Source organism: Rhineura floridana, chromosome 2 (assembly GCF_030035675.1).
Source record: "Rhineura floridana isolate rRhiFlo1 chromosome 2, rRhiFlo1.hap2, whole genome shotgun sequence".
In the NCBI taxonomy this organism is placed as follows: domain Eukaryota; kingdom Metazoa; phylum Chordata; class Lepidosauria; order Squamata; family Rhineuridae; genus Rhineura; species Rhineura floridana.
In genome coordinates, this window is record NC_084481.1 from 12,893,249 (window position 1) to 12,906,767 (window position 13,519).

General features: G+C 44.9%; 1 protein-coding gene across 4 annotated transcripts in view; it reads left to right on the forward strand.

Moving 5' to 3' along the window:
* The window catches only part of PTH2R (parathyroid hormone 2 receptor), a 76,878-nt gene that overhangs the window by 33,476 nt on the left and 29,883 nt on the right, over positions 1–13,519 (forward strand). For all 4 annotated transcript variants that reach the window (XM_061607834.1, XM_061607836.1, XM_061607835.1 and 1 more), the window contains one exon: positions 10,146–10,206. In XM_061607834.1, the coding sequence (XP_061463818.1) occupies positions 10,146–10,206 (61 nt within the window). The remainder of the gene's footprint in view (positions 1–10,145; positions 10,207–13,519) is intronic.

Below are 13,519 nucleotides of genomic sequence, written 5' to 3' on the forward strand. Positions count from 1 at the left end.
CTCTCAGGGCGGTGTACAAAAAGATAAAAACAGGTTAAAACACAAATAAACATGAAAACAATACAGTATAAAATATATAAACAAGATAAAACAAAGTCAAATTAAAGTAAAATTTAAAAATTTAGAGTTTAAAATTTAAAATGCCTGGGCAAAGAGGTAGGTCTTTACCTGGCGCCGAAAAGATAACGAAGGTGCCAGGCGTATCTCGTCAGGGAGGGCATTCCATAACTCGGGGGGCACCACCGAGAAGGCCCTAGCTCTAGTTATTACTCTCCGGGCCTCCATATGCGTTGGAACCCGGAGAAGGGCCTTCGACGTCAGGCGTAGTGAACGGGCTGGTACATAGCGCGAGAGACACATTCCATCAGGTATTGCGGTCCAATGCCGTTAAGGGCTTTATAGGTAAGAACCAACACTTTGAATCTGGCCCGGAAACATATTGGTAGCCAGTGCAGCTGGGCCAGGACAGGAGTTATATGATCATATTTCTTAGTCCCTGTAAGAACTTTGGCCGCAGCATTCTGCACTAGCTGAAGTTTCCGAACCGTCTTCAGAGGTAACCCTACGTAGAGTGCATTACAGTAGTCCAGTCTAGAGGTTACCAGAGGATGGATAACTGTGGCAAGGTTCTCCTTGTCCAGATAGGGTCGTAGTTGGGCTACCAGCCGAAGCTGGTAGAACGCATTCTGTGCCACCGAGGCTACCTGAGCCTCCAGTGACAGGAGCGGATCTAATAAGACCCCCAAACTACGGACTTGCTCCTTTAGGGGGAGTGTAACCCCATCTAGGGCAGGTCGGACATCAACCATCTGGGCAGAGAACTCCCCCACCAACAGCATCTCAGTCTTGTCAGGATTGAGTCTCAGTTTATTAGCTCTCATCCAGTCCATTATCGCGGCCAGGCAGTGGTTTAGTACATCAACAGCCTCACCAGAAGAAGATGAAAAGGAGAAGTAGAGCTGCGTATCATCAGCATATTGCTGGAAACGCACTCCAAATCTCCTTATGACCTCACCCAGCGGCTTCATATAGATATTAAAGAGCATGGGGGACAGAACCGAACCCTGCGGGACCCCATATTGGAGTACCCAGGGATTTGAGTAGTGCTCCCCAAGCACCAACTTCTGGAGACGATTCTCGAGGTAGGAGCACAGCCACTGCCAAGCAGTGCCTCCAACTCCCAAATCCGCAAGTCGCCCCAGAAGGATACCATGGTCGATGGTATCAAAAGCCGCTGAGAGGTCCAGGAGAACCAACAGAGTTACACTCCCTCTGTCTTTCTCCTGACAGAGGTCATCATACAGGGCAACCAAGGCTGTTTCTGTACCAAACCCCGGCCGAAAGCCCGATTGAAAAGGATCCAGATATTTATTTATTTATTTAATTACATTTCTAAACCGCCCTATAGCAACAAGCTCTCAGGGCGGTGTACAACAAGATAAAACCACAATTAAAATACAAGCAAGTGTAGATTATAAAACATATTAAAAACAAAATTAAAATACAACTTAAAAATAAAAATACAATAAAATTAAATTTAAAATTAACATTAAATTAAGGTTAAAATGCCTGGGCAAAGAGGTAGGTTTTTACCTGGCGCCGAAAGGATAACAAAGAAGGCGCCAGGTGTATCTCATCTGGGAGGGCATTCCATAATTCGGGGGCCACCACTGAAAAGGCCCTAGATCTAGTTGCTGATCTCCGGGCCTCCTTATGAGTTGGGACCCGGAGAAGGGCCTTAGCTGTCGAGCACAGTGACCGGGTAGGTACATAGCGGGAGAGGCGTTCCATCAGATATTGCGGTCCGATGCCGTTAAGGGCTTTATAGGTAAGAACCAACACTTTGAATCTGGCCCGGAAACATATTGGTAGCCAGTGCAGTTGGGCCAGAATAGGTGTTATATGGTCGAATTTCTTCGTCCCAGTAAGAACTCTGGCCACAGCATTCTGCACTAGCTGAAGTTTCTGAATCGTCTTCAAAGGTAACCCTATGTAGAGTGCATTACAGTAATCCAATCTAGAGGTTACCAGAGCGTGAATAACTGAGGCGAGGTTCTCCCTGTCCAGATAGGGTCGTAGTTGGGCTACCAGCCAAAGCTGGTAGAACGCATTCCGTGCCACCGAGGCTACCTGAGCCTCAAGTGACAGGAGCGGATCTAATAAGACCCCCAAACTACGGAACTGCTCCTTTAGGGGGAGTGTAACCCCATCCAGGGCAGGTCTGATATCAACCATCTGGGCAGAGTGCCCCCCCACCAACAGCATCTCAGTCTTGTCAGGATTGAGTTTCAGTTTATTGGCTCTCATCCAGTCCATTATCGCGGCCAGGCAGCGGTTCAGTACATCGACAGCCTCACCTGAGGAAGATGAAAAGGAGAAGTAGAGTTGCGTATCATCAGCATATTGCTGAAAACGCACTCCAAAACTCCTGGTGACCTCACCCAGCGGCTTCATATAGATATTAAAGAGCATGGGGGACAGAACTGAACCCTGCGGGACCCCATATTGGAGTACCCAGGGACTCGAGTAGTGCTCCCCAAGCATAACCTTCTAGAGACGATTCCCAAGATAGGAACGCAGCCACCGCCAAGCAGTGCCTCCAATTCCTAACTCCGTGAGTCACCCCAGAAGGATACCATGGTCGATGGTATCAAAAGCCACCGAGAGATCAAGGAGAACCAACAGAGTTACACTCCCTCTGTCTTTCTCCCGACAAAGGTCATCATACAGGGCGACCAAGGCCGTTTCTGTACCAAACCCTGGCCGAAAGCCCGATTGACATGGATCAAGATAATCAGTTTCATCCAAGAGAGCCTGGAGTTGGTGAGCGACCACGCGCTCTAGAACCTTGCCCAGGAATGGAATATTTGCTACCGGTCTATAGTTGTTGAAATTATCGGGGTCCAAGGAGGGCTTTTTTAGAAGCGGTCTCACCACCGCCTGTTTCAGGCAGGGTGGGACCACTCCCTCTCGTAAGGAGGCATTAATCACCTCCTTGGCCCAATCGGCTGTTCCATTCCTGCTAGCTTTTATTAGCCATGAGGGCCAAGGATCCAGAGCAGACGTGGTCGCCCGCACCTGTCCAAGCACCTTGTCCACACCTCGAGCTTTACTAACTGAAACTCATCCTATAAAACCGGACAGGACTGTGTTCTGGACACCTCATTAGGTTCAACTGCTACAATATTGGAGTCAAGGTCCCAGCGGATGTTAGTGATCTTATCTTGGAAGTGCCTCATGAATTCATTACAGCGGGTTATTGATGATTGAATTGCATCCGGAGGACTAGAGTGTAAAAGTCCCCGGACAACTTTAAAAAGTTCCGCTGGGCGGTTACAAGATGACTGAATAGAGGCAGCAAAGTACTGCTTCTTTGCTGCCCTCACCGCCTTCACATAATGTTTAGAAGAGGCCTTCACAAGAGCATAATTACAGCCGTCGGGAGTTCGCCTCCATTTGCACTCAAGCCGTCTCCTTTCTTGCTTCATCACTCTTAGCTCCGCGGTAAACCAAGGGGCCAATTGAGCTCTGCAGCGAAGAGGGCGCACCGGGGCGATTGTGTCAACTGCCCGGGTCATTTCCGTATTCCACAGAGTGACCAGGGTTTCGACAGAGTCGTCAGTTTTATCAGCCGGAAAATTCCCCAGAGCCCTTTGAAATCCCTCAGGATTCATTAGTCTCCAGGGACGGACCATCTTAATTGGTCCTCCACCCTTGCAGAGGGGAGAAAACAGTGTGAGTCTAAATCTCAATAGGCGGTGATCTGTCCATGACAAAGGAATAGATGTAAAATTCCTCACTCCCAGATCACCATCCCCTAGCCCAGTGGCAAAAATCAAGTCTAGAGTATGTCCCGACACATGCGTAGGGCCAGTAACAAATTGAGACAGCCCCATGGCTGTCATGGATGTCATGAAGTCCTGAGCCGCTCCAGACAAGGTGGCCTCGGCATGAATGTTGAGATCCCCCAATACCAGAAGTTTGGGGGATCGCAACACCAAATCCGAGACCACCTCCGTCAGCTCAGTTAGGGAAGCTGCTGGGCAGCAGGGTGGATGGTACACCAGCAGTATTCCCAGTCTGTCTCGCTGGCCCAACACAATGTGCAGACACTCCAGGCCATTAGCCACCTGGATAGGGTGCCTAACAAGAGGAATGGAACTTTTATAGACCACAGCGATTCCCCCTCCCCGACCCTTGGATCTACCCAGATGCTGGACCGAATATCCAGGTGGGCACAACTGGGAGAGATTAATACCTCCCAGATCGCTCACCCAGGTTTCGGTAATACATGCCAGATCGGCCGCCTCATCCACAATTAAATCATGGATGAGGGAGGTTTTGTTATTTACCGATCTGGCATTAAGAAGCAGCAACTGGAGATCCGAGGGTTGGCTGATAAGACTACCTGCAATCAGTTTCATCCAGGAGAGCCTGGAGCTGGCGAGCGACCACGCGCTCTAAAACCTTGCCCAGGAATGGGACATTTGCTACCGGTCTATAGTTGTCAAGGTTTTCCAAGGAGGGTTTTTTTAGGAGCGGTTTCACCACTGCCTGTTTCAGACAGAGTGGTACCACTCCCTCTCGTAAAGAGGCATTGATCACCTCCTTGGCCCATCCGGCTGTTCCATTCCTGCTAGCTTTTATTAGCCACGAGGGGCAAGGATCCAGAGCAGACGTGGTCGCCCGCACCTGTCCAAGCACCTTGTCCACATCCTCGAGCTGTACCAACTGAAATTCATCCAATAAAACAGGACAGGGCTGTGCTCTGGACACCTCATTAGGGTCAACTGCTACAATATTGGAGTCAAGGTCCCGGCGGATGTTCGTGATCTTATCCTGGAAGTGTCTCGCAAACTCATTACAGCGAGCTGTTGATGATATTATTGCGTTCTGAGGACCAGAATGTAAAAGTCCCCGAACAACTTTATAAAGCTCCGCTGGGCGGTCGGAAGATGACTGAATGAAGGCAGCAAAATACTGCTTTTTTGCTGCCCTCACCGCCTTCACATAGAGCTTGGTGGAGACCCTCACAAGTGTAAGGTTACAGCCGTCGGGAGTTTGTCTCCATTTGCACTCAAGCCGTCTCCTTTCTTGCTTCATCACTCTTAGCTCCGGGGCAAACCACGGACCCCATTGAGCTCTGCAGAGGAGAGGGTGCATTGGGGCGATCGTGTCAGCTGCCCGGGTCATTTCCGTATTCCACAGATTGACCAGGGTTTCGACAGGAGCGTCAGTTTTATCAGCCGGAAAACTCCCCAGAGCCTTCTGAAAACCCTCAAGATTCATTAGTCTCCGGGGATGGACCATCTTAATTGGTCCTCCACCCTTGCAGAGGGGAGAAAACATTGTTAGTCTAAACCTCAATAGGCGGTGATCTGACCATGACAAAGGAACAGATGTAAAATCCCTCACTCCCAGATCACCATCCCCTAATCCATTGGCAAAAATCAAGTCTAGAGTATGCCCCGAAATATGCGTAGGACTAGTAACAAATTGAGACAGCCCCATGGTTGTCATGGAGGCCATGAAGTCCTGAGCCGCCCCGGACAAGGTGGTCTCGGCATGAATGTTGAGATCCCCCAATACCAGAAGTTTGGGGGATCGCAACACCAAGCCCGCGACCACCTCCGCCAGCTCAGTTAGGGAAGCTGTTGAGCAGCAGGGTGGACGGTACACCAACAGTATTCCCAGTCTGTCTCGTTGACCCAATGCAATGTAAAGGCACTCCAGACCATTAGCCACCTGGATAGGGTGCCTAGCAAGAGGGATTAAACTTCTATAGACCACAGCGATTCCCCCTCCCCGACCCTCGGATCTACCCAGATGCTGAACCGAATACCCAGGTGGGCATAGTTGGGAGAGATTAATGCCTCCCAAATCGCTCACCCAGGTTTCAGTAATAAACACCAGATCGGCCACCTCATCCATAATTAAATCATGGATGAGGGAGGTTTTATTATTTACCGGTCTGGCATTAAGAAGCAGCAACTGGAGATCCGAGAGTTGGCTGATAGAACTACCAGCAATCCTGTGGATGTGGGGAGGACCGGAACACGGTACAGCCACCAATTGTCTGGGCCAAGTTCCCCTAAACTGGCATGTCCTCCTCACAACGCCATACCTCCCATTACCCGTCACTACGCTAATAGGGGCCCCCTCTGGTCCTCCCTCCCCGCACCCTATCCTCCCCCCCAGGCACATAATAAAAATAAAAATAAAATAAACAACAGAATTCATGATCTATATACAATTACACCCACACTCATACAAACCACTCATTCAACCAGACAACAACAATAAAACAGTTGACAAACGATGATAGCGGTAACCGTCACAACAAGGGCCCAAAGGCGGTAAATGGGCTCAAAAGCAATGAATACAATGAATGGAGCCGACCCGGAAAGCAGTGGCGACTCCAGAAATGACTCGAGGCCGCGGCGCCAGAGGCCGAAGATGCCGAAGATGGAACACGACTCCCTCTCTCACCGCCACCAGGGGCTCCTCCATAGCGCTCTCACCACCGCGGAGTTGCTCCTACAGGAGCTCTCTCGCCACCGCTCTCCCGCGGCTCTCTCACTGCCGCCGGGCGCTCTAATGCGGTACTCTCACTACCGCCAAGCCGCCGAGCCGCTCCTTCACAACGCCCGGTCGCCGCCTCTCGACTCCCGTCTCCTCCGCCGCCACAACCACTCCTCCACAGCACTCTACGTCCCAAACGCCCAAGGTATGCAAACGTTCATTAATTAAAATGGGGCGAGAACTACCACTTAATTCCATGCACATGTGAGCCCCCAAAAATACAAAAGTTAATAAAAATAAAGTAAAAATAGATGTTAAAATAGATGTTAAAATAGATGGCAAAATAGATGGCAAAAGAGCTTGGCTACGGAGCTCCAGCTACCGCGTCCTCCGAGCTGCCATCTTAAGAGGTCACCCATCCTTATGCTCTGATCCATTGAGATGAATCTGAGAATAAAACCTCCATTTTATGCATACCTCCTTACACAAGATGTATGTTAAAAAATGTACACTTGAACTTCATTAGGTATATTTTGTGCTGTCTCAAAAGCTCATTAGTAGAGACTGATTTGAAAAGGCTGTTGTTATATTCCTGCCCCTGTCACAAATGTTAATAGAAAAGTCGTTACTGATAACAATTTCTATTTGGATGGCCTAGGAGACATAATTTGGAATGGGGGGGAAATTGGGTAGACATCATATACAGGCTGGCATAATTCTGTGGAAGCTATGTTAGTTATCCTGCTGGAGCACCTACTTTGTGAAGCATGGTGCCTACATCCGTAACATTTATGTCAAACTACGTTTTGGAATGTTTCAGTAACAGCTAATATAATCTAATCTTATAATGCCAATAATAGTCAAAATATGCAGAAAAAAGGTAATGGGGGATGTGTACCCTAAAATAATCTTTGGGCCACCACAGATGATATAATATTTTCAGGAGACTGTACTCTGCAAGATGGCATTGAATCACATCTGAACTAATGGTACTTTGGGTGTGTAAGACACTATGAGACGCTGTGTCCTTGTACTAATAATAGCCAAAATATGTGGAAAATAATAGTGTATAGACGAAGCAATCATCATTGAACAATGAGGCACTATAGATCAGTGGTAGAACATCTGCTTTGCATGCGGATAGTCCCAAGTCCAGTCCCTGGCATCTCTAGTTAAAGCAGGTAGCAAGTAATGGAAGAGAGTTTGGCTGAAAATCCCAAAGAGTCAGTCTGGTCTGATATAAGGCAGCTTCATACGTTCCTGTAACTGTTAGTGATGTGCTAAACTGCATGTTTTGTTTTGTTTTTTACATTTATTTTGGGAGTGTTTGAAGGTAAAAGAATATTGGAAAACTGTTCTGTGGCACTCTCATCAAATTACAGGTTATGAAATTGCTTTGAATTCAGTACAGGCATACCCTGCTTAACGTCGCTTCACTTAATGTCGCCTTGCTATAACGTTCATGCTCCATACGCCACCATACCCCCCTTAACGTACGCGTGCTTCGCAATTACGGACACTTAATGGCATGACGCCGCTGCCATCTAGTGGCGATTTCAGTGCAGTACATGCATAGATAATTGCTTCACTTTAAGTACATTTTCACTTTACATACACGCTCCGGTCCCATTGCGTATGTTAAAGCGGGGTATGCCTGTATATGTGTTATTAAAAGATCAAGTGGTAGATGACACTGATTTGGAAGAAGCAATTTATTTAATAGCAGTGAAGGTGGCAGTTACTCGTTATTGAGGAAAAATCTATCCTTCATTAATTTCAGAGCAGCTTAGAATAGCTATAATGATGGACAGGTGCATGCGTTATCCATTCAGGAAGAACATGCTATACAAAATAATATTATTCAGAAATGTGCCATGTTGCAATTTTTTGGAACAAGAACTCAAAGTTGGGAAAGGGAAGTGTAATGGTTTTGTTTCAAATTAGCTCAGACGCAGTTACATTCATTGAAAAAAAAGTGAATGGGTTTAGATTCACCTGAAAAGAAGTGCTTCTTCAAGCACTACAATCAATGTGATGATGATGATGTTAGGCCATGTGAAGTTTTTCCCCTTTTTGATAGCATTACATCTCTCCAATAATCCAGTAATAATTTTATATAATTTTTCATCTTATATGTACACTTTGTCTTATTTCTTGTGCACCATATTTCTTTGATGCATTTGTGTTTTCTGTGGTGTGTTTGATACAAACTCTTTGTATTGTCCAATTATTTTGTTTTGTGAATAAAATGTAGAGGTTTCCCCCCCAACAACTCTATATGAATCAATGGCATTTTCACAGGAACTTTTGCACATTTTTGAACTTTGTAAGAGAACTCCCAAGTCCTTGGATCAGAATACCCAAAATCTCTTAATTGGAATGAACAAAGATATTTATTTATAGATCTAATTCAGATCATATACAGTAGTGTGCTATAATCCAAATCATTCATCTCCACTAGATCAGGTGTCAAGCAATATTACAAGAATCGGGTACTTGACCAATGGTGTAACTTGAGGGGTAGTATTATATTTGGACCTATTCGATCTGGATTTGCACTCTTTCACAGTCATGTACTGAGATAATGCTATCTCCCAGCCTCAGTTTCTGATCCTTAAAATGGTGCAATGAGCTACTTTTAAGGTCTGTGCTGAAAATAACCAAAAGTGTACATATCACTTCTCAAATATTTGTTTGGCATTATTTAACAGTTCCTAATTTTGCAGCAATCAACACCCACATTAGGAAGTGACAAGAAAGAGTTGCAGTGTGGCTTGAGCTCTCTCACACACCCTCCCCGCTCCACCTTTGGTGCTGCAAGGAGAGAGTTCAGAAGTGTTGCTTCCAGCCAACTTTAAATCATGGGTGGACTAGTTTAAATAAACCATAGCTACAATTTACCATAGCTTAGGGTTTGGACAACACTAAATTGGTTAACTGAAATTGCAAACAACAGCTTAGTGGGGGAGGGGGCAAGCCTTATGCTTGCTGCAGTGTATAGAGGTGTTCTCATCACACTAAACTATGGTTCATTGTGACATCTGAATGTGAACACCACATAGAGCCATATTCCCGCTCAGGCTGCCATAGAAGCGCATGTGTGTGTGTGTGTGTGTGAGAGAGAGAGAGAGAGAATAAGCAGTAAGCCTTCGCAGAAAATAGTGGTATACCCACATGAAAAAATAAAATAGCCCCAAATCAAAAGTTCATTGTTAGAGGTGCTCCCTGTTATGGTGGGTGAGGTATTGTTGCTATTTACTTACAATGACAGTCTCTCCTCCTGTGCAGATACTGCTAGTATACATAAACAGGTGCTGATTGGTTCCTCCTCCTGCCCCTGCCTCTTAGCTTGTGCTTTGTGAGTGATTGACATTTAATTCAAAGTGCCCTTGCAAACTGCAGGGTCTGGAAGTGTCTGAAGTTTTACTCTTGCTGTGCATATATACCTTTCAGACGTTCTGCTTCACTGATGAAAAGGACATTGTCTAGGTTTTTGGTGCCTGCTCTTTCCAAATGTTTCTGTTCCTTTTCTCTGTGTGAGCCGAAAGGAATTTGAAATTATTATTTCGTTCCTCAAGGCGAATCTCTTCTAACAGTAGGCAATGAATTTTTCATATTCACAGGGTTTCCAGCTGTTTTTGTAGTGGCCTGGGGAGTGGTCCGAGCAACAGTTGCTGATGCAAGGTAAGGGGAAATGGTGGAAAGACTTGACTTGATCTTTCTCCTTTATGGAAGGGCAATTGGCACTTACCAGTCAAGAAAGTTCTGCATATATTTGAATATATGTTGACATAAAAATGAAGGTAGCTGTTTGAAGAAAATATATTTGCAGTGCAAAGTTTTGGAAATGTTAATGTAAAATATGCTACAGGTTTAGATCAGGCCTCCGCATGGCCTCTCTTTTTAAAGTTTTAAAGAGACAGTGATGCATTTGCACATCTGATTTCCCCCTTTAGCATGGCTTTCTCTGGGCTGATTGTGGCATTATTCAAGTTGGATATATTGAATTGTTTTATTGTAAACCATCTTAGAATTAATATTGGATGATGGGGGTGGGATATAAATATTTTAAATAAATAAATTGCAAGAAAGGGGTGTGTCTATGCATACCTCTTTTCAGTATAGTGCTGCCCTGATTCAGACATGGAGGCCATATACGGAATGTTGTTACACATCAAGCAGGCATTCTGGTTCCTGTGATCTAGCGCCCCATCCCTCCTCTCACAAATTCTAGTTGGTGTGGGTCATTACCATGCTGTTGTGCAACTTCATTAAAATGGGGCTTGCCCAGGGGAACATCTCAGTGGACTGCAGCCTATGGGAAAGGCTGCTTTATGTTCCACTCTGAACCCAAAATCAGCCACCTTTGGCAGCTCACTCATCTTGTCCCACAGTGGAGCCATCTTTAGCTCCAAAGTTTGGTTGTCCCCTTTAGACTCTGTTTATGATCACTTATTATTTTGTTCCAGAAACATTTTAAGGGAGCATATTGTTCAAGTTATCCCCGCCCATCCCCGGCTCTTCCCAACTCTTTCCACTTCCCTTCACCCTCAGAATCATAGGCCTGATTCTTAAAGAAGTGACAAACCTGTGTCTGGACTATGGTTCTGTAGATGGAGACTCCCAGGATTGAATGCTTTTCCATCCAAACAAATAAATACAAATTGCTACACATAGAAAGCTAGCATGTCCCAGTGGAGGCTAAGCTAAAACGCTTTCCCTAACACACTCATTTTCTAAGTGGATGGATTTATTTATTGTTTTGTTCATTTTCATGTGGAGGGTTTTCTCCCAATCATGGGAGCTCCCACCTGTGGTCTGATGTAGCACAGCCGAATTAGGCCCTAGTAGGGAGTAAATGCTCAGGCATATTGAGGTGAAACCAAACCTCAGATCAGTGACAAATGTTCATGAAACACCTTTCACTAATACATGATACCCTGTGTGTATCTCTGTGCCCTGTGTGGCATTAATGGGTCATGATAAGCCAAAGATAAAGACATGACTGGTTGCTACCAGTATCCCAAATATGTTGTAGGTGTCCATGAGAAACACATCTGTGTCAGTTTCAGTGGAAGCATGTTAACATTTACTGAAAGACAATGGCCATATGCAGATATAATGCTAAACCATGGCTTAGCACAATGTGAGGAAGCCACAGCAAGCCTTGCATTCACATGTTTAGCTTCCCCTTTCTTCCTGCCCTATGGCTGGGAGGAGGACTTTAGCAGCATTTACTTTCAGTTTTCTTCAAACTACCCCCGGTGTGTCATCCAAACTGGGGAATGTAGTTTATCACTAACAATGGTTAGTTTTGAAAACAAAGCAACTTTCAAACCATGGGTTATGAAGCTGTTTGAATTAATCTTGATAAATGATGAAATAGCAAGCTCAATCATAGGAAAACTAAAGTAAATGCTGTCAGCAGCATCCTCTGGGCTGCCCAGGAGGAGAAAAGGGGAAAGGGGAGCATAAACCCAAGGCTCACAATAGCTCATTCATCTAGCACTAAGCCATGGTTTAGTGTTATATCCCGAAGCAGCCCATGTCTATCCACATGAAGTACTACTATACTTTTGAGGTGGGAAGTTCGTTTGTTTTTGAAACAGTTTTATACTAACTTTCAATTCAAATTTTCCAGGGCAGTTTACTCATTCAAGTTAGAAGTGTCTTTTACAATCTTTTTATTTGGTACTACTTATAATAGTGTAATACTGTTATAGTTATTATTATAATCTGTCAGTTACTCTTGCATTCTTATTGGATTTACAACATTCAGCCATTAGCTAGCTAAAACAGATGATAGATTGAAATTCTGGGAACTTTCCTTTGGCCTAAATAGAACAATGTGGGGAAGTAATCGACTTCTACATAACTGCTATAATTTGTTTTAGAATTATGGTCCTTTGAAAACTGAATTATAGGTAGCTATGGATAACACTTAATGGCAGTAACAAACCAATTTATAGTAGTTTTACTCAATGTTGTTTCCAACCCAGTGTTTTTTAACCATAGCCCAGTTTTTCAACTTAATTCTTTTCATTTTGTGTTTTAAATGTAAAAGAGGAAGCAGCTCCTGCACCTTTAATAGTTGTGTCAAAGACAATTTTGGCAGGGGTAGCTTGCATGACAAGCTATACATACTGAAATTCTCTCTTATATGCAACTATTAAAGGTGCAAGAGCCCTCTCCTCTTTTGCATCTGGCCACCCTATCTAAATGTATGCTTATTTGTTTAGAGTGGTGTAGGTCTGTTATACTTGTCGAGTACATGTTTCTTTTCAATCACCAGACAGATCTTTGATCTGCTATGTTTTCTGAATAGTTGGTTTTGAGTTGCCTTGACTGAAGCATGCCATTGTTTCTTCTACCCCCCCCCCCCCGGGGAATTATCCCAGACCTACACCCCTCATCATCCACTCCTACTGAACCGCTGCTTAATGTTGTCATTCCATTTTCTTATTTATTGTCCCTACCAGCTTGAAGAGTGGGAAACAATTTGTGGTTCCTGATCCAGCTAGGAATACTTGTGTGGTCTTTAGCTGGATCACTGGGCTTTAAGGCAGTTTTTTGTTTGCCATTATATTTTATGAGATGGCTATCAAAGGTGCAATCCAGCCAGAGTTAAGAATTATGGCATCCCATTTTATTTTTTATTTCGTTTATATTATGCCTTTTGTCTATCACGTAACCTGAGAAGTGAGGATTCACAGGTAGCCTCTTGTCTAGCATTGATCAGACCGAAACCTGCTTAGCTTCAGAAAGGTCGTTGTATTGCATGCTGGCAGACCATGTTGTGGGGCCACTGATTTAAAGACAAGACTCAAAGACCCATACTTAAACCTCTCCCACTGAAGTCAGTGGTGCCTAAATGTGCTTCACTCAGGCTGTAATGTGTCCACGTTTTCTCCCTCTCTGTTGTTTTGGGGCAGGGGGAGGAATTGCTTTGCATAAACCATAAATGATCAATTATCAAGAGAGAATGATAGGAAACTGC